Source organism: Octodon degus, unplaced genomic scaffold (assembly GCF_000260255.1).
Source record: "Octodon degus isolate 3935 unplaced genomic scaffold, OctDeg1.0 scaffold00199, whole genome shotgun sequence".
Lineage (NCBI taxonomy): Eukaryota > Metazoa > Chordata > Mammalia > Rodentia > Octodontidae > Octodon > Octodon degus.
Window position 1 is genome coordinate 565,381 of NW_004524775.1, and position 21,715 is coordinate 587,095.

General features: G+C 53.9%; 1 protein-coding gene across 1 annotated transcript in view; it reads right to left on the reverse strand.

Annotated features, from left to right (window-relative positions):
- Atp10a (ATPase phospholipid transporting 10A (putative)) overlaps positions 1-20,732 on the reverse strand; it is a gene marked incomplete at its 5' end in the record, with an annotated part of 122,111 nt that extends 101,379 nt beyond the window's left edge. Inside the window, one exon of the mRNA XM_023704656.1 lies at positions 20,383-20,732. Within this exon, the coding sequence (XP_023560424.1) occupies positions 20,383-20,732 (350 nt within the window). The remainder of the gene's footprint in view (positions 1-20,382) is intronic.
- Positions 20,733-21,715: the final 983 nt, after the last annotated feature.

The window sequence follows — 21,715 nt, forward strand, 5'->3', positions numbered from 1 at the left end:
GAGCTGGCCTCGCCCCAAGGCCCGACCTCTGGACAGAGCCGCCCGCCCGAGGTTCACCAGGCATTTGTCACAGCCCGTGACACAAACACAACAGAAACTGCAAAGCAGGCCAAGCCGCCCTCGCCTGGAACCAAAGGACTTCCAGTGCACATTGTTGGGGGACTCTGGGATATCTGCATAGACACCATGTGAGATTTACAAAAAGCACCCCAGTCTCAGCACAGAACCCTTCGTATGCAGCCTCGCAGCGGTGCCACAGTGTCTTGGGGCACCCTTGTTCTGAGGGTGACCTGCGGGCCGGTCGCTGTGGAATTTTCTACTTAGTGGTGTCAAATAGCGTTGGAGAGCGGCAGCGGGAGTGCCTTTGGTCCCTCCTACAGGCCCTCCTGCATCCACACAGGGAGGCTGCAATGTGAGAACTGCCAGAAATTCAAGACCAGCTGGGGGAGCAGAGTAAAACCCCCATTTCCATTTGGGGAGCGGGCAGGGGCTTCCAGTTTCAGATTACAGGTTTTGGATTTTCAGGTTCGGGATGCCTGGCTGTAACTGCTCAACACAAAGCCAATGCACTTATGGGTGATTATGAGGTTAATCACCGGGGAAGAAAAACTGACCCCCACACTGCAGGACGCACCCCTCCTCCTCCAGCTGTCGCTGTTACCTCCTGAGGGGCACACAGCGCTCCAGGCATCTGACAGACTCCTTGCTTCCTCCCGGCAGGCAGCAGGGTGGGGCCCAGCATGGTCAGCGACACATGCACCCGGGAGGAGGCTGTCACACATGCACAGCCTCTGTGGGGTGCAGCCACCGCTGCTCCCCTCATAGCTGTGAGTGCAAATTCCCCAACAGAGACTGTGCACAGCACCCAGGTCACAGCGAGGATACTAGGATACAGCACTTTATTAGTCACAGGCTTAATTGCAGGTGGAGCCTTGGGCCTCTGCCTCTGAAGCTGGCTCAGCCAAGGAGTCCCTGGGGCTCTGCGAGCTAAGTGTCCCTTTGGGAGTCCCGCTCTCAATGGTAACACTGCAGGGCATTTCCTTAAACACGCTCCGCCGGGGCAAACTTTGGACAGGCGTGACTCCAGGGTACCATTTCAGCCTCCTTATGTTAGCAAGCAGCACTGAGCTCCCAAGCCTTTCCTACTGAGAATTCCTCGCCTTTCTGTACCACAGCAAGACACCTCCTGTTTGTTCAGTGTCCGGCTGGCTGGCTGCTTCCCACAGCGAAGGTCTCCATGTGCGGCTCGTTCACTTCAGCGACATCCCAGAGCAGTGTGGCATTTCGCTGCTCTCTTTTTCTCAGAAAAGTGCTAGAAGGCATGTTTACCCGGGCGGCAGCGTGGCACACCGCGTGCTGTGACCCCACACCCCGAGCCCAGAGCACAGAGGCTCCCCGCAGTGGCAGTCACAACTGCAGCTCAGAGCTGGAGGCAGGGACATCTGCAGGGCTGGAAAGAGCGAGCAGGTCACGGGCAACCCCGAGCCGGCGCCGGGCGCCACGCCGTCTTCTGATGGCAGTTATCTGAGTTATAGAACAGACGGGGGGATACAGCCTAAAGGAGAAAGCGCTACAAGTTCTAAAGTCGTGGCTGGGCTTGGCCTCTCCCTTGGCAGCATGGTGAACTTGCTTCCACCTCGCACTCAGATTTAGAATGGAAGACGTACTCCTCACCTGGAAGGGAGGCGTTCCTGGAATCCTGGCTTCTCTGGCTCGGCCACGAAGCGCATAAGCTTTCTGGACAGCTGTGACCCACGGGCTTTCAGTGTCCCTGCGCAGCCCTCACTGCATTCAGCCAAAACATCCAGGACAGCTGGATGCAGTGACGCACACCTATAACCGCAGCACGAAGGAGGCCGAGGCAGGAAGACCACTGAGCGCTCACAGTGAGTTCAGCGCCAGGCTGAGTCACATGACGAAACGCTATCTGGTAACACAAGCAAGTGCCAACACCCAGTCATCCAGAACGCAACAGATCCTCTGGGGCTATCCAGAGAGTGCTTCTCGCTGACAGGGAGACTGGGAAAATCACACCGCACCCACAGCTTCTGCAGGGTCCTCAGAAACTCCAGACGCTACTTCTGGGGGCTATTTCGGGGCAATGCAAGTCCCCGGACATCTGGAGGGAGGCCCCTTTTTACCTATTTCCTCCTCCTCGCAGTCTTGAGACACGATTCTGAAGGATTTGTCTAAAATAATGAACTGGGGACACTGACTGGCAGAGTGCTGGTGGTGTGTGCCAGGCTCTGGACTAGAACTTCTGCACCACAGAAATACACAGGCAAAATGAGAAGACACAGCGCCACCCTGCTCTGCCTAGGACATGGCAATGCCCACCTCTTTCCAGAAAAATCCAACACAGGACATAAGGTACTGTGACCCGAATACTGAGGAGGGCACCACGGTGTCAGCAGCAATGACACAAGGCCACAGAGCGCAGGGCAGCTAGCGAGAGCCTCCTCCTCTGCCAGGGGCATGGGTCGCATACTTACTACCCACCCTCAGTGGTGCCACACTGCAGGTGCTGCTGCACAGGACAGAGTTGGCCCCTTGGAGGAAGGGACCTTGGGGGACAGCTCTTGGCTCCTCCCCACAGCTGCCCCTGGCGCCAGCTGGAGCCCACGAGGGAGCGCGTTCAAGGGCTGTGGGCCTGATGGCGATTTTGATGCAGGGAAAGAGAATTTTATGTCTCTTCCAGAAACTGAAGACCTTGCTTAGACTAATGAAGTTTAAGGCATATTTTTCTACTTAGGACTGTGTTCCTCATACATTAGCTTTGATGCTGGCATATTTTTAGATAAAGAGGTTATTAATTTCTCAGGCAATCAAAAGTGCATCAAAGAATTCAAACAGATTTCCTTTCAAAACAATCTCTGCTTTTCTGTGGGCTCTCCAAATATTTAGAGCAAGCACTCAGGACTATGTGGCCCTCCAGTCCTCGGGCTCGGCACACCAAAGGCACCCATCTGTCCCCACCCACGGACCTGGCCCTCTGCACTCTCTGGACTGCCTTGGGCCCTGGCCTTCCAAAATGGGACGCCGGGGAGCTGAGCACCATCAGGGACAGGAGACGACTTCCTGGCTCCTGGTCTTAAGTGACGGACACTGGGCCCAGCCGATCTCACTTTCCTCCCCTCGGGAGTCACCCCAGGCCTCTGGGTCACCAAAAGGGGCGCAACCTTGAGCAGAGGCCACATCAGAGAGACAGGGAGTGCTTTCCATGAGGAAGCCCTGGGGCAGCGGGAGGCGCCCTTGTGCACACAGGCCTTGGACTCCGGCCCGTGGGGCAGCGACCACAGGGAGGCGCCCTTGTGCTTGGGCCTCCGGCCCGTGGGGCAGCGACCACAGGGAGGCGCCCTTGTGCACACAGGCCTTGGACTCTGGCCCGTGGGGCAGCGACCACAGGGAGGCGCCCTTGTGCTTGGGCCTCCGGCCCGTGGGGCAGCGACCACAGGGAGGCGCCCTTGTGCACAGCGGCCTTGGACTCCGGCCCGTGGGGCAGCGACCACAGGGAAATGCTGGGGACAGTGTCTGTTGTGTGAGCTCCAGGAAGCAAAGCATGAACTATGCGGACAGACGTGCACAGCGCTCAAGGAAGCTGCAGGTGAAGCACCTGAGGAAGAAGGGCCACCAAGACAAAGGCCACCAAGCCTTCAAGATCAAAGAGCCAGCATGACCCACTCTCATGCCTGCATGTGTGTACTTGTGTGTGCATGTGTGTGAATGGAGGTGTGTGTGAAGGCCATCCTCCTAGGTGGCACCAGTGGCCCCTGCCCACACATGGACTCCTGGGCACTGTTTCACATCCGTGGCCCTGCAGCCACGTGCAGGTCTGTCACTGTGAGGTGATGTCGGGCCACAAGGTCCCAGTGCAGCATGGGCCCAGCTGAAGTGGACAGTAGCCTCTCTAGGGCACTGTCACCTGTCCCTGGAGCAGACGCCTGCAGGCCCAGTGACCAGTGTGCTGGCAGTACCACCTTGGGGCAAGGGCCCAAAGCATACATTTTAGAACTCAGGAGCACAGGCAAGGCTGAATCAGAACTCTGAGCTCATACCACCTATGGGCCACCCGGAAAACAGCATCCTGGACACAGCTCTCAGCAGTACATGGGTAAAAATCACTCCAGATGCCCATAGCGAGAAGCCCCGACACACAGCGGGCAGGCACCCACAGGGGCTCCCCACCCAGCAGTACTGAGGCCAGCCAGCAGGTAGAGGCATCCCCAGGGCCGTACACAGCCAAGCAGCTCACCTGACTGCTGGTGCGTCTCCACGGGGGAAGATCACTCTGCCCAGAAAGGAGGAGACCTCGGGCCTGCTGTCTGGAGGAACCAGGAGGACATTACGCTGAGAGAAACAAGCCAGCCACAAAGGACGCTGTCTGATTTCATCTTTATGAGGAACTCAAGGTACAGTACTCATAGAACAGAGAGCACAAGTGGTACCAGGGAGAGGAGGAGCTGCTGGCTTGTTTTGTGGAGCAAGGTTTAGACCCAGGGCCTTAGGCATACCAGGCAAGCACTCTACCCCTGAGCTGCATGCCCACACTTTTTTATTTATTCTGAGCCTGGGTCTACACTGTCCCAGTTGGACTCAATCTTGAGACCTTCCTGCCTCAGCCTCCAACTAGCTGAGATTACGGACGATGTGCCGCCAGGCCCACCTTGTAAGTGCTTCAAAGGCGTCACATACACACATGCACGCTGCACTTGTCATTCACAGATAGGTGCAAACCCAGCGGGTCCGCGTGCAAACGGGCCTCACCGGGCCGTGTGAGGCAGCATTTGGGGGAGACTGCTGAAGCGAACCAGAAGCGCTGACGCCTCGGCCTTCCTGAAAAGCACACACACTGAATGCCCACCAGTTTCTCTGTGGGATTCCGGCTCCTAACATCTGTCAGGGTAACTGTCTGGCTCAGGCCCTCCCCAGAAGCCCCTCGAGCACAGTCACACCCGGGCCCCAGGTCTGGAGCATGGGGGACGCTCAGGTGGGGGCACCCACAGCCCCACCCATGCCAGGGTCTCCTCTGGGCCAATGTTTCCAGAAGGTCACAGGACTGGCTAAGTTCCTAAAAGTTCTGGAAAGTGTTCAGTGCTCCAGAAAGGTGCGAAGCCTCATTAGTAAGTTACAGATGAAGAAAGATTCAGAGGCCTCTTCCTACCACAGCAGGTCTTCACGATCCCGGAGCAACAGGAGCCATCTCACGTGCCCCCCGCTGATTCCAGCAGTACGATAGCCACCGTGAGCGGAAAGGGTCTCAGTTAGATACGGACCCCCAGAAGGCTCTAGGCAGTGCAGCCAGCTGGGATCCTGCTGGGCCTGGTGGCGCAAGCCTGTGATCCCAGCACACAGGAGGCCAGGGCAGGAGGACCGCCACAAATTCAAGGACAGCCTGGGTTCCATGGCAACACACCAAGAAGAAAAGGAAAAGGACGAGGAAGAGGAGGAATAGAGCCTTCCATGCACACAGGCTGCATCATTTTCCAGGTGTTACTCTCACAAATTACCATAATTCAGTAGCTTTGAAAGATAAATTTCTCCCTTTACAGAAACGTGGGATAAATCCAGGTTGCAGAGGGCTGCGTTCTCCATGGAGGCGTTGGGAGTGAACCCATTTCTGGGCCTTCCAACTGCTAGAGGCCGGCTGTCCCTGCATGGTGGCCTCCTTCTCTTTCTCCAGAGCTAACCACGGCAAACCAAGGTCTTAAGTGTAGTGTGTGTGTTTGATCCAAGGCCGCACTGTGCAGCCTAGGTTGGCCTTGAACACACAGCGATCCTGGGCTCTGATCCTGAGGCCTTCTAGTGGGCATCTCTCCTTCCTCCCCTCCCCTCCTCCTGGTCACTACACTTTTGGCCCGGCCCTCTCCATAATCTCCTCTTCCAGCACAGGCTCAGGCTCTGCAAGTCAGGGCAGGCACCACCATTATTTTCCCTACCACGTGCATGAAGCCCAGCTGGCCCTGAAGTGGCCCCGAGAGCTGAGAGCCCCACGCACAGGTGGAGTAGACAAGGGCAGGGGCCAGGGCTCCAGATCAGCCCAGGAAGGCTGCAGGCGGGGCAGAGGGGGTAGCTCTGCAGGGCAGCAGTGGGGAAGATGCACTCCAGGGTGCCTGCTCCCCAAGCAGCAGTCTGGACGAAGGGGGGGTGGGCAGAGTTCAAGGAAAGACACCATATTTGCAAACTGAGAAAGGGAGGCGCTGATTCGGGCAGGAGCTGGAAAACAAGAGCCACGTCTGCTGTAGAGGCTGAGGTGGACTGAGCCACTGCGCCCCAAGGCCACCCTAAAGTCTAAGCCTGTGCAGGCAACTGCAGCTGTGTGGCCCAGTGCCTCCTCATCCAGGCTAGGTCTGGGGCTCAGTCCTCAGCACTGGACAGCGATTCAAATGAATAAAGTGAAAATGTAAGCTTTATTATTATTTAAGTATGGTGATGTCCACAGACTGGGAGACATCAGCCCGGGGAGACCCTTCTGGGACTCTGCGGTGGGGAGGGAGGGCTCCTGCTCACGAGCAAAGGTAGAAGAGGAGCAGAGTGGAGGCGGCTGCCCTGCCCCCACCCACCCCATGGCAGGACCCGGATGAGGCACAGCCCCGGCGTGAAGGGCAGTGACACTCGGTGATACAGGGTGGCACGTTCCTGTGCCAACTCCCCAGGAGCTGCAAGGACTCGCAGGAATCCCTGACTGTCCCAGTTTGTCTTTCTTTTCAAGACCAGAGACTCATTTAGACTTTTCACTTTTCTAACCATGGGTAAGCAAAAATGCCACTTTCCAGGTAAAGTTAAATGATCCAGTAAATTAAATGTGTCTTAGGTCTTACAAACAAGAGCTGCAAATATTTCCAAATCCGACTGGATTTATAACATGCATTGCACTGTGTTTGGAATGATTAACTTAAACACACAATACACTGGGCCCAGGGATGTACACCTGAACGCTTAGCTACTTGGGAGGCTGAGTCAGGAAGACCACAAGTTCAAGGTCAGGCTGGCCAACTTAGCAGAAAAAAAAAGAAAAAACTGGGTGTATAGTTCTGTGCAAAAGGCCCTGGGTGCAGTCCCCACTACAGAAAACAGGCCAACAAATAGTGCCCTGATTTCACTATCGCCCTGTGTGTCCCCCAGAACTTCAGGCCTGGTTCTCAGCAGCCTGCAGGGTTAGCAATAGGTTTGTGACTCATTTTCAATGTTTCAAAATGCTTTTCAAGCACTGCAGGGTCCTCGAGCTGCACACCTTCAGGGCTTTGTCTTCATGGTGTCAGCATTGTAACAACACCTGGACAGACACTGGACCCCAAGATTTCAGCAGTACCAAGCGTGGGCACAATCCCAGGAACACCAGCAAGTGGCAGCTCATGTAACCTTCGTAAATACTCACTTGCCTGTCAAGGGTCGCACTCTCTGCCTGGGGCATGTCCATCCCATCTAACAACACCCCGAATTGTCCTCCAATATGAATGAGGAGCCCGGGGAAGAAAGAAGCACCCTGAATTATCTCTGGTTAACTTATAATAGGCAGAAAAAATCCTTATAACTTTATAAAACTAGCTCGTAGGCCAAGGACCCCAAAATGCATTGTCTCGGAGGGAACACAAGCGGGCAGGGCAGCGAGCAGAGGCAAACCGGGAGAGCCACAACAGGGCTGCACCAAAAAGCAGAAAGCGCAGTAGCGGCGGGCGGCACAGCAGGCGAGGGCCGGCGCCCCTTCCCCATCTCCCCTGGCAGGAAATCGGAAGTCGGGGGAAGCTCTGCCTTCCAGCGGGCTGCGGCAGTATACACCTGCAATCCCAGCGTCTGGGAAGCCGAGGCATGAGGATCACAGATTTGAGCTCAGTCCAGGGAATTTAGCGAGGTCCTGCTTCAAAGCAATAAATTAAAAAAGAGAATAAAAATCAAGGTCCTTCCAAAAATGTTTCTCAGTGACCAGTGGCCTGGCCTGGGGGCGGGGCTGTCCAGAGCTCAGTGAGGTGGTTACAGTCCCTCCACAGCCTGCCCCCACCCCTGCCTCAGGGATGGAAAGACCCAGGCGTCCTCTGGTCAAGAAATAAAGGCAGGGCTGCCCCAGGCGGTCCCCTGAGCCTTCCACATGGCCAGGGGCAGGATCTGCATGCTGATGTCACTAAAGCCCAAGACCCGCAGGGCAGGGTCGCTGAGTCCAGACGTGCAGGGCGTCGGAGCCCCAAGCTGCAGAAGTGCCAAGATGCTGCTTAGGGCTGCTCGGGCATCCTGGATTGGAAGGCTGACTGCGTGCTCAAGGCCAGCGTGAGCTACGCAGGAAAGCTCCAGATCAACAGAAGAAAACGACATCACCAAGGACCAGGCCAGGCTGCAGGGCGGCTCCGCGGTACAGCTCTCCCTGCTGAGCGTCCTGGCCCGGGCCCACACTCGATACTGCAGAGCATGACATGCAACCGAGAACAAGGCCGCTGGGTCTAGAACCTCCGGAAATGCGGGAGCCTGCAGACGAGCTGGAGCGCAGGCAACGACCAGAGGTCAGACGTGCGAGGCAGCTGGGGGGACACCTGCCCAGCAGGAGCCAGGGCCTGGGTCCCACAGCACAGGCTGAATAAATAACTGCACCTCAAATGCAAGTAAAAGGGCTCTGGAGCCAGGCTGCGCCAGTCCCACTGAGCGACGGTACCAGCTGCAAAGCAGCTACAGGGAACTCCTAGACCTCTATTATATTTAAATCAATTAATTCATAATTAAACAACAAAAGGCAAAATAGTCCTTAAGGGGAACAGCAAACTCCAGGCCTGGGTCAGGGCAGCGGAGAGGATCCTGAGGCCTTGGAGTTCTCTGGAAGAAAGAAGAGCTGGGACAGCTGGCAGCTTGCAGGAAGCACTGGGGGGTGGGCAGAGGGGAGCCCGGGCACAAAAGCCGGGGCAGGCGGGCAGGGGAGCAAACTTCCGTGGGTGACATCAGTGAATTAGCCAGCAAGTATGCGTGTGGGAAGTGCAGCACACACAGTAGGCATAGAGGACAAAGAAAATCTCATCCAACACTGCCACAACCATCACTGCAGACAGCTGGGTGCTGGCGCTTGCCTGTGATAAGCTAATAGGAGGCTGAGGCAAGAGGATCTCAAGTTGGAGCCTAGAGAGCAATTTAGCAATGTGGCGAGACATCGTCTCAGAATTTTAGGAAGGGTGCTGGGGCACAGCTCAGACGTACCCTGGGGAGCTGCTCCACCATGCACTGCTCCTCTGCGGGGACCCGGGCCCCTCCACTGGCGCTGTGCGTTGGCCCCTCTGGCCTCATCCTCCCCGTGCCCACTCACCTCCAACTCTGGCTGGCTCACCAGGGCCTCTCACTGGCCAATGGAGCTCTGTACAGTGGAAGACACCCATGCTGGAGCCCCCTTCCTCTTTAGGAGGGCCCCAGCACACAGGGGTGTGACAGAGGACCGTCACGGAAAGGACAACACATGGCAGACATCCCACGCGCTCTCCTGGGAGTTTACTTAATACAAACTGATGAACAGCAAATTCACTCAGTGAGAGAATTTTCAGGCTGACCTCCCCCGCCCACCTGGCCTCGGCTCTGCGGCATCTGTGAACACCAGTGCCTCCTGGCACCATAGGCCACGAACCCGGGCAGGGCGAGGCACCACTCGGAGGGCACTGCAGGCTCTGACACACCCCGCCGCAGGGCCCAGCCCCAGCACAGAAAAAGAAAAGGTGCCTAATCCTATAGGGCTGATGGTATAGCTCAGTGGCAGTGGCCTAGCCCTCGCTTTCATGTACAAGGTCCTGGGTTCAATCTCCAGCGAGAGAGAGAGAGAGAGAGAGAGAGAGAGAGAGAGAGAGAGAGAGAGAGAGAGAAAAGAGAGAGAGAGAAACTCCTCTGCTATTTCACACCACGACCAAGTAGGACTAATCCTAGGGATGCAGGGATGGTTTGACATATGCAAATCAATAAATGCAAGAAAAGCAAGGACAAAAACCTCATGACCGGTTCAAAGAATGCAAAATATGCATTTGATAAAGACCAGCACTCATGCATGATAAAAACTGTACAGAAAATTGGAATAGATGGTCTTTACCTCAATCTGATAAAAGCCAGCCATGACAAACCAATAGCTAATATCATGCTAAATGTACTAAATGGGCAAAAACTGACAACTAAAGCCAGGAACAAGACAAGGATGTCCACTAGCACCATCCTATTCATATAGCCCTGGAAACATTAGCCAGAGCAATTAGAAAAGAGAAAGAAGCAAACGGAATAAGGATAGGAGAGGAAGAAGTGAAATTATTGTTGGTAGATGATAAGATACCCTACACAGAAGACCCCAAAAACTCCACCAAAAGACTTCTAGATAGAATAACAACTTCAGTCACGTAGCTGATACCAAGGCAAGACCCAGAAATCAACAGCATTCCTGCACACAAACAACAACCTCCCTGAGAGAGAAATTAGGGAAACAACGTCTTACACAACAGCATCAAAAAAACAAACAAAAAACCATGAAATATCTACAAATCAAACATAATGAAGGAAGTAAAAAAAACTTCACATTGAAAGCTGTAACGCTCTGAAAATGTAGATGGAAACAGATATGAGAAAGTGGAAAGAGAAGGGCATGAGGGATTGAAGGGAGGGTAGGGGAATGGAGAAAAGGAACAAGTTATATCGCATACAGGTACAAATACTCTATGGTGAATGTGATTACTATACATATCTACAATGTACCAGTGAAATCTGATTTCAAAAAAAGAAAATGGAACAATATCTTTTGATCTTGGGTAGGAAAAATGAATATGGTAAAAATGGACATACTCCCAAAATTATTATACAGATGTAATAATGCAATCTGGATCAAAATATCAATAGCATATCTCACAGAACTAGCAAAAACAATCCTAAAACTCGTATGGAACCAGAGGAGACCTAGAATCTAGAATAGGAAAAGCAACTCTGGGTTACAAAGGCAAGTGGGGATGTGTGCTAATTCCTGACTCGAACTTATACTAAATGCTACTGCAATTAAAAACAGCAGGATGCTGGGAAAAACAAAAACAAAACAAACCAAAGCAATAAGCATAAAAAACAGACCCGAGGGTCAATGGAACAGATTAGAAGATGCAGACATAACTCTAATCACACTAAGCCACATTATCTTTGACAAAGGAACCAAACACATTTGTTGGAAGAAAGATAGCCTCTTTAATAAATACACTGGAAAAACTAACTTTCCAGATAGCAAAGATTAAAATTAGAACCATATCTTTTACCTTGCACTAAACTAAAATCAAAATGGATCAAAGATCTAAATATCAAAACAAAAAAAAATCTGCTGGAAGATAGAATAGGTAGAATTGTTGAAGATCAGAGGTAGGCAAAGTCCTTTAGGAACAACTCTGATGGCACAGGAACAGCGCAGGAACCACCACAAAGAATCAACAATTGGGATCGCAGCTTATTCAAAAGCATTTGGACAGCGAGAGAAACCACCACCAGAGCGAACAGTCAACCCAAAGCATGGAAAAAAATGTACCAGCTGTTTCTCAGACAAAGGACTAAGAGTTAGAATAGATAAAGAACCCAAACAAGTAAGACATCTCAAATTTAAAAGACCCAATCCAAAAACGGGCATCAAAAATGAATAAAAACTTATCAGCTAAAGAAATAGAATCAACAAACAAATATGTGTGTGTGTGTGGGGGGAAGGCCAGGGAGATAGCTCAGTAGCCTAAGCACCTGCATGGTAAGCACAGGGTCCTGAGCTCTATCCCCAGTACTGCAAAAAATAAAGTGAAAAGATGTTCAAGATCACTGGTCATTTGAGAAATGCAAATTAAGACAACACTGAGATTCCATCTCACCCCAGAAGGAATGACCATCATCAAGAAATTGACCAATAAGAGATGCTGGTGGGGTGTGGGGAAAAGGAATGTTCTCCGCTGTTGGCGGGAGTGTAGACTGGTACAACCACTACGGAAATCTATGTGGAGACTCCCCCAAAATCTAAAAATCTGGGCTGGGCAGACAGCTCAACGGTCTAGGCGCCTGCTTGGCAAGCTCAAGGACCTGAGTTTGATCTCCGGCCCCAACACTGGGTGTGGCCGTGTCCGCCTGTAATCCCCGCACTGGGGAGGCTGAGACAGGAAGACCACTACCAGTGTGAGCTGCATCGTGAGATCCTGTATCAAGCAAATACATAAAATAATTTTCGAAAACATTAAAAAGAAAATCTAAAGCTAGAAGTTCTATTGACCGAACTACTTCCCTCCTGGGTACCTTCCCAAAAGAATTAAAAGCATCATGCCACAGCTTTAGAGCAGGACGGTTTGCAGTGGTTCAAGTCTTAGAAAGTGCTAAAAGCCCACCAACCGATGAGTGGACACACAGCAGTCTTCTAATATGATGGGGGCCACTCTGCCCTACAGAAGGCTGACATCGGGCCACTTCTAGCTCAAGGGATGCGCCTGGGGACCACACTCAGGTGAAATAAATCAGACACGTGTGTGCAAACGCTGCATTGCTTTTCTTGTGTGACAAACTGAAAATGTGAATAAGACCCAACGTGTACATAATCGATACTGAGAAATGAAAAGAAAATATTCAAATGGGAAGAGGAATAAGGGAGGGGGAAAGGGCCAGAAAAGGAAAGGACAGGAAAGGTGGGGAAAGGGAAGGGGCAAAGAATGGAAAAGAGGCTTCTGGAAATAGGGAGGGGAAGAGCGGCTGAGGGGAGAGGAGGGGACTGCAGAACGGGCAGCAAGACACGTACGAGCAGATTCCCTGCGACAGACAGGATCACTACTTATGTCTAAGATGTAGCAATAAAATTATTTGGAAGTTTTAAAAGAAGCTGCGCTTATGGCCAGGCCACGCACTGCCTTCTGGCCCCAAGGGCAGAGCTCAGCGTGACCCTGAAACTCCTCTCCCAGAGCAGGCAGGGAAAAGAAGGGGTGGGTGGCATCTGTCCTCACCGAGGCTGCCGCTCAGGCAAGAGTGGGGTTCGCTTGCTACCTTCTTTTCTAGTTGGGACTACAGAGACAATTCCATGAAGCACAGTTATAAACCTGTCATAGTGGATGTACAGCATACAGAGATGTAATCTGTACAAGGGTCACAGCAGCAGGGAAGGGAGAGGACAGGTGACACCATAGCGAGGCGGCTGCCTGCCCAGACTTGCAGGACTAACCCACATGGTGGAGGCTGCTCAGTGGAGTTGGCACTTGTGATCCCAGAATGCCCCTGAGAAAATGACCACCAATGTAAAAATGGTCCAAGCAACGACCATGGAACTGACATGGTACACTAGGAGACAGCTAAGGTAGCAATATGGAGAAGGACAGCAACGGTGGCATACTGAATACAGAAAGTGGCGCACAGCCCTACTTTGGCAGGACCTGCGCTGGGTGTCACCAGCAGGGCACAGTGGCATACACCTCAGATCCCAGCACCCTGGCAGTAGGGTCACAAGGTGGATCCCAGGCCTGGCAACTTAGCATGACCCTCCCTCTAAAATAAAAGAAATTTAAAAAGAGCTGGGGATATAGCTCAGTATAAGCTCCTGGGTTCAATCCCTAGTACTGGGGGAAAATTAATGAATTACATGTCAAAATCAAGAGGGAAGGATGGGCTATGTGTGTTTTATTTTGCAGCGTGAGAGTGAAACTCAGGGCTCCCACTCACCACTTAGAGATGCTCCCAACCCTGCAGGACACGCGAACAGGCTACGTGCATGGGTGACAAAAGATAAACCATCAGACAGTGGTCAGGAAGGAGCTGGGTGACTCATAACACATGTTTTAGCCAAAACACACTTTACAAGTTGAGAGAGAAAATAACACATTATATGGTGATAAAAGGAAGACAGGACAGCTATAAACATTTATCTGCCCAAGCACAGAGACCCAAAGAGAAGCAAAGACTGACACAGTTACAGAGAAACAGTTCAGCAACTGCTGGAGACAACCCCACCCCACTTTCAGTAATGACTAGAATGACCAGGGGAGAGACCAGCACACCGACAGTGTGGACATCTCAAGCCAATGGCCTGGCAGACACCAGCGGAACACTCTGCAGCAGCACACGCATTTTATTTCTCCAGCATGCAGAGAGCATGCTTATCTTCAGCAAGGAGACAGGAGAAAGCCTCCTAAGGGGCTGAGACCATCCAAAAGGCTTCCAGACCACAGCAGCTTGAGACCACAAGCCAGGCTGAAGCACTTGCCTGGCAAGCACAGGGTCCTGAGTTCAATCCCCAGAACCACAAAAAAAAAAAAAAAAAAAAGAAAGAAAGAGAAAAAGAAAAAAGAAAAAAAGAAGTCAGGCTGAAGAAGAGGAACAACCAGAGGGTACCTGCCTCAGGCTCAAGGCCTCAAGCTTGGTCATCAGGCCCAGAAAAAATCAATAGTGCAAAGAAATTTGGGAAACTCACAAATACATGGACAGGAGAAACAAGGCCTCCCAAGCAGACAGTGGCTGGAAGAAGAGAGTACAAGGGAAATCGGAAATGAATGAAATTTGAGATGAAGTATAAGAAAAACTAAATGTACCTGAGGTTGATTGGTTTGATTTCTTTCTCTTTTGTTTTTTTGAGACAGGGTCTCTCTTTCTCTCTCTATGTAGTCCAGGCTGCTTTTAAACCTGAGACCCTCCTGCCCAGTCTCCCAACTGCTGGGATTACAGTTGTGCGTCAGTGCACCCGGCACCTTACACTTGTGAGGTGCAAGCTGAAGAAGTTCCTCAGGCTGGGAACTTCCCCCTTATTTCAAATGGGTGAAACACTTTGTAAGTATTTTGCCTCACTTCCAAGTATTAATCTTGCCTATAGACTACAAACACGTTGATAGCAGGGCACGGTGGTGTGTGCCTGCAGTCTCAGCAGCTCAAGGAGCTGAAGAGGGTGGAGCCCTTCAAGAGCGGCCTTGGCGCACAGCGAGACCCTGTCTCAGCAAAGCAGGTATCTGCTCTTTTATGAATAACAATCATGGCTGGAAGCGATGGTGTAAGCCCATAATCCTAGACAGAATTTGAAGAGGCGGAGGCAGATTTGCCTTGCTTGGGCAATTTAGCAAGTTCTCGTCTCAAAATAAAAAAGGCTGCATATATAGGTAAGAAAAGTCTGGGTTAAATCTCCAGTACCACGCACATACAAATCCTAATCAGAGCTGATAAAATAAAATCAGTTACAATAGAAGCTACATGCAGAGTGTGGTGGTATATACCTCCTATCATAGGAAGCTGAGGCAGGAGGATTGCCACAAGTTTGCAGCAGCCTGGGCTACATAGCTCAAAACCAGCCTGAACTACATAGGGAGACCTTGTCAACCAATCAACCAATCAATCAACCAGCCAATCAATCTATGGAGGCTGCACAACATCCAACCTTATAGAAACAGAAAAGATTATGAGGAAATACTCTGAACAACTCTATGAAAACAAGTAAAATGAGTCGGAGGAAATGGGCAGCTTCCTTCAAGAAAACAACCACACTAACTCAGGAAGGAGAAAGTCCACCCTGCCTGCAAGAGACACTGTGCCAAGTTTAAAACTGCACTTACAGGATACACTGCGCCAATTTACCAACTCTCCAGGCAAGGACAAGGCCCCTGGAGACTGAGCTGGTCTCAGCACTGAGTTCTTCCAAAGGCTTAATGAAGAGTGAGCATCAGTTCTTCACCAACTCCCCAAGGACACGCCCCGCACGCAAGGCAGGAGGCTGGTGCAGGATTTCCCAGAGAGAAAAAGCCCCCAAAGGTTTGCACACACAGGGCTGTATCCCATGTGAAAATAGGTACAGGCTGGGCAGGTGGCACACGGTGGTAACCCCGGCATTTAGGAAGCTGAGGCAGGTGATCTGCTGTAATTTCACGGCCAGGCTGGGCTACATAGTGAGTTCAAGGCCAGTCTCAACTACTTCATAAGACCCCGTCCCAAACAAAGAAAAACAAATGCAGAAATCCACCCAATTCTAGTAAACTGGGTTCAGTGAGACAGAAAAAGAAACTTCATTATGCTCAAGTAAGATCTCCAGGAGTGAGATTAACATTTGAAAACGTTTTAAGTCATATTAACTGAATAAAGGACAAAGCCACAAGATCACATAGAGATGTGGCTAAGGCCCCAGTAGTGTCATTTTGCACTGCCGAGGAACAAACACAGAACCTTCGGCCTTATGCACACAAAGCAGGTGCTACATCACCCCAGCCCCCAAAACCCTTTCCTGCTAAAAACAAAACAATGGAAGTCACTCAACAAAGCAGTAATGCGGGGAAGTTCTTCAGCCCTATAAAGCAGCTGGCCTGGGAATGTAGCTTGATGGTAGAGAACTTGTCTAGCAAGTACAAAGCCCCTGAGTTCAATTCCCAGCACCACAAAAACAAAACTACAGCCAGCAGTTTCTTAGCCAGGTGTAGGAGAACGTCTCCCAGTGTCTTGCATTAGGGCAGGACGAAGATGCCTGTCGCTGCCATTTCTGTTGAACACTACTGTGCTAGGGCTTCTAGGCAGGCTAGCAGGCAAAAAGCGGAGACGAAGAAAGGAAAACAGAGGGACGGCATCAGTCTGGCAAGACCAAAGTAAAGCCGTCCCCTTCCCAGGCAATAGTACTGCATCCAGAAAAGCCTGGGCAATCCACAGGACGCGCTGGGTCTGCAGTGTGGTGGGGCAGGGTCACCACGCAGCGGAGCTCAGAATGCCCTGGTGGGGACGTGTGTAGCCCTGAACGAGCTGCTCGCGTCAGCATCGCAGTGTGGGCCCTTACAGCCCAGTGACTGAGGTAAGATGGCAGCAGTAGATACAGGAATCCTGCACTGTTGCCGCAACTTTCCTGCAAATCTAAAATTATTTCAGAACAAAAACATTCTGGAAGGCTGACTGGTTCCTGCTGAGCAATGCCAGCCACCCAGCACCCAGTGCCAGACCCAGGGAGGCCAGGCGGTAGGTAAGGTAGAGTGTCACTTTGTAAACCCACGACTGATACAGCAGGAGCTTAAGAACCACGGCTCCACCGTGCGGCATCCTCTGACAAACTGATGGACGCAGGCAGGGGCCCTCGAATGTGCGAATGGCGGGTGTCTGAGTCTGTCCGTGTCTCGGGGCAGCATGCCACACAGAGGCTGCCTTGGCCTAAAAACAATCATTGCAGTGTGAGCCCAAGCCCTGAGTGGTGTCCAGGTCTCACCACCTGCACAAGCACCGCAGCCCCGAGGAGCATGCAGAAACCCGCAGAAGCAGCCGGCTCGGTGAAGCTGCGAAAACACCCGGGCACACACAGCTTCTGCAAAGTGAACTTCAGGAGCAGAGAGACAGACAGAAAGGAAGGAGGGTTTGCAGGAGAAGTTTGTAGGTGAACAGACCTAAGCCTGGCCTGGTGGCGCAGACCTGTGAAAGCCCAGCCATCCGGAAGCTGAGGCCTAAGGACCACAAGTGCGAGCCCAGTCCAGGCAATATTAGCCATTTAGCAAGACCCTGTCCCCAGACAGAAAGGTTTTACAAGAGGATGGGGGGCTGGTGAGATGGCTCAGTGGTCTAAAGCACCTACTTAGAACAAGTTTAGCAAAAGCACAGGGACCGCGGTTCAATCCCCCAGCACCACATGCCAGCCAGCCCCGCCCCCTGGTGAGCTGAGCTGGCCACACACACACACAAATAAATAAACAAGAGGATGGGGCCCCCGTCCATGGGAGGCCCCGCCGATCCCCAGTGGGTGTGTGTGGGGCGTGTCACTCTCCTTCAGACCTCTAGCCCCATCCACCAGGGACCCAGAGGTCCCTCCCTGATCCCTGAGCCCCAGTTCAGGTGGCTCTCATCTGTCCCTATTTGCCCCTCCGTACAGGAGTCAGGAAGTCTGGGCTCCACACAGGGCACTGGGAGCCTCATGGCAATCCTCAGCCACAGCCCTAACGAGGGTCCCCCTCAGAGCCGTTGCTCCTCTCCGGCCAGCCTGTGCCCACACTGAGGCCCACCTGCCAGCAGCAGTGCCTACTGCTGCTCTGCACCAGGGCCATAGCCTGGGGACATAGGGACATGGGACCCTTCCCACAGCATGGGCCCCAGCCGGACCTGGCTCTGGACGCTCCCATGGGTCCAGAGCAGTGGACACCCTCAGAGGGCCAAACAGGCCCAGCGTAAGACGCAGGCTTCAAGCAGGGCTTCCGGGCTGACTGTAAGGCTTCCTGACCCTGGGCCCTGTCCTGAGAGGCAGCAGGCAGAGGACAGGCTGGGAACAGGGCCTGGGGGCAGGCCCTGGGGGTGGGTCCTCCCTAGAGCTCCATCAATGCGGGCTGTGCTCTGCCGCTCAGGACCCAGGAAGGGAGGACACGTGGCTGCTCAGGACCCAGGAAGGGAGGACACGTGGCTGCTCAGGACCCAGGAAAGGAGGACACGTGGCTGCTCAGGACCCAGGAAGGGAGGACGTGGCCGCTCAGGACCCAGGAAGGGAGGACGTGGCCGCTCAGGACCCAGGAAGGGAGGACGTGGCCGCTCAGGACCCAGGAAGGGAGGACGTGGCCACTCAGGACCCAGGAAGAGAGGACGTGGCCACTCAGGACCCAGGAAGGGAGGATGCAGCTTGAGCTCATGAGTTGAAGGCCCCACCTCTGAAGACCAAAAGAAAATCTACAAGCTCCACCCAACACCTTGGTGCAGCAGCTCCAGCCAGACCCTCAGAGCAGGCGGCTCTGGGTGTAACTCACCATGAAAGCCCTGGGCTCAGTCAGCTGTGCCACATAACTGTCAATCGACTGATCAGTCATTAAGGTTGGGAATGTAGCACAGTGGTAGAGCACATCTGGGTTTGATCCCCAACATCAGAAAGAAAGAAAGAGCAAGTGGGCGAGCTCTGGATTCCTGCCTCAGTTTCTCAGACCGGGTGAGGGCACTGTGTGGGCCTCACGGCTTCAGGAGCAGCACTTGATCAACTAAAGACAAACTGCTGAAGCCTCTGCAGTCAGCGTCCTGCCTCAGCCTCCCCAGTGCTGGAATTACGGGCGTGCACCTCCCTGCCCAGCTGGAAGACTTCCTAAACGGTGGTGGCCTGGAGTTAGGGCTCCATGGTGATAGGACGCGACACATGCAGACTCCAAGCTGCCAGGCAAGACCTGGACCCCGCAGTGTATCGGGCAGGATCAGAGTCCCACTTGCTGACCTGCAGTGGGGTCCCAAGGGTGAGTGGGGCCCTCAGGTCACCTAAGAGTCACTTCCAGACCAATAAATCCAGGGCCAGCCCATACCCTGGGCAAACTTCTTCCAGTGTCACTATCGTAACTGTTTCCTTGCCAGCTGTGGTGGCCCACACCTGCCATCCCAGAACTCAGGAGACCAAGGCAGGACTACTGCACGGTCAAGGCCAACGTGAACTACCTAGAGCAAGGCCCTGCATCAAAACCACACACACACACTGAAGAAAAAGAAACCAACAATCTCAAGTGATTCCTGTAACAGTCTTTGAGGTAAAGGCACAGGAATACTGGAAAAGCAGTCAGGACACCTGGGACAAATCCGGTTCTGCTCGGTAGGCGCTGCGTGGCCGAGCAGACCTCTCGCATACCCCTCCACTCTCATCAGCCCTAAGCAGGCACAAACGTGATCCCCACCAGGAGAGCAGGGCTAACCAGGTGTCCTCAGGCCGGATGGGGTGGGCAGGGCAAATGCTCTCCAAGCGCAGGCCCCTCTGCAGGGACTACAGGTCCAGCCTAGGCCACGACTGAGCTTTGCGTGGTGGCTTAGACCATCGGCTCCCTTGGAGCCCCAGCTCTGCCTCAGGCTCAGTTGGGATTTATGTTCTTGTGGCTAATCTGCAGTGGGTACACTGGACCAGCAGGCAGTTGGGAGTCTCTTTCCATCCCGAAGCTACTGCACACTTCGCAAACTACGGAGTGACGTCAGCTCCTGCTGCAGCCATCACCCCTGCCCTTCACCCGACCCAGCAGGCACTGTCAGCGCCCCCAGTGCCCTGGCCCACGGAGTCAGCCAAGGACACCAGGCAGGACCCGGAGCTCTGCGCTGGGTCGTCACTTTCACAGAAGCAGACAGGAGCAGGGACGAGTCTGCCCCACCCGTTGCCAGACTCCAGCTCTGGCACTGCGGCCAGACTGAAGCAGCGCAGGTAGGAGGAAGGCGGAGAAAATCCTAAGTTTAAACTTGTGCTCTTAAGACAAACTGCAGCTTCAGGACTCAGTTATCCGAGGTCCCCAGGCCCTGTTCCCCGCCAATAAACTGCCTCACAAAGGCGCCCCTCAAGATCAGCAGCACAGGTAGCCCCGTGGGTCCCCTGCGCCCCCACATCCCATGCTCCGGGGATGCATTCTGACCAGGGCGACTGGCGCGGAAGGGGCGCCCAAGGGAGACGCCCCAGGACGCCAAGACCGCGAGCCCCGGCCACGACGCCCCGTCCGCCACCGCCACCGCCCCGGACCCGCTCACCGGCTGAAGACCAGGCAGGCGCGGTGGTTGATGGCCAGGTCCGAGCGGTGGCGGCTGAAGTCCTCCCACAGGTCCTTGAGCGCCGTCACCGCCAGGATGAAGAGCACGGGCGCCAGCGCCAGCCCCGGCTGGAAGGCGTTCACGGCGGGCGCGAAGTTGAGCAGCGCGACGAGCACGAAGTAGACGTTGGCCAGCCGGTGGAACTGCTCGAACAGGTTCTTGGGCACGAAGGACAGCGGCGTGTACTTGGTGGTCTTGAGCCGGTTGTCGGCGGCGGGCGGGGCGCGGCCGCCCCGGAGCCCGAGCGCGGGGGGCCCGGGGTGCAGCCCCGAGCGCACGGTGCGCTTCCCGCCGTCCCCGCGCCGCCGCCGCCGCCGCCTGCGCCCCGCGGGCTCCATGGCCGCCGCTCCTAGGTCAGCATCGCGCCTGCGGGAAGCGGGCGTCAGCGCGGCCCGGACGGGAGGGCGCGCCAGGCGGCCCCGCCCAGGGCCCCGCCTCCGGCCCGCGCGGGAACCAGCCAGCGAGAGGGGACTCGCGACCCAGGGTCCCGCCCTCTGGTCCACAGCTGGAAACCTGTGCTTGGACAGAGGCACCCTCCCCGCGACCCTGACTACCCCGAGGGATCCTGTGACCTTGGCCACCGCGGGGGCACCCCAGTGCCCCGCCACACAGGAGGTGTGGGAGACCCCTCCCTAATCCCCAGCCACTTGAGACCCTGGCCTGAGCCAGTGGGAATCACGACCTCAGAGAAGCACCCCCCCCACACGCACCTTCCAGTGATCACTCACACCCTAAAAGCTCACTGCTCTGGGGGTGCCCCACCTTCCCGCCCACAGCCCCTCTGCACTGGGCTTCTGAGGGTGCTAGACCTTCTCCCAAGGACCTCATTGCCTCTCCCGACTCTGTTCTAAGGGCTTACTTCTCTTTTGAAATCTTGCCAGGAGATTGAACTCAGGCCCAGGCAAGTGCTTATTCAACTGAGCTATCTTCCCAGCTCCTCTTTTTAAACCCTGAAGAGGAAGAATTCATGGAGAAGCTGTTGCCCAGGCATGGGGACACATGCCTGTCATTCCCGCACTCCAGGAGGCTGAGGCAGGAGGATTGAAAATACTAAACCAACTTGGATATTTTATCTATTTAGTGAGACTCGGCCTCAAAAGTTAGAAAACTAAAAAACTGAACAAGGGCTGGGGCTGTAGCTCAGTGCAATGTCTCTGAGTTCAATCCCCCTTCTACCCCCATAACAATCAATCAATCAATCAATCAATCAATCAATCCTGTGGTCTGCTGTACAGCTCCCCTAGGGGCTCCCCAGTAGTAGATAAGATAGGGA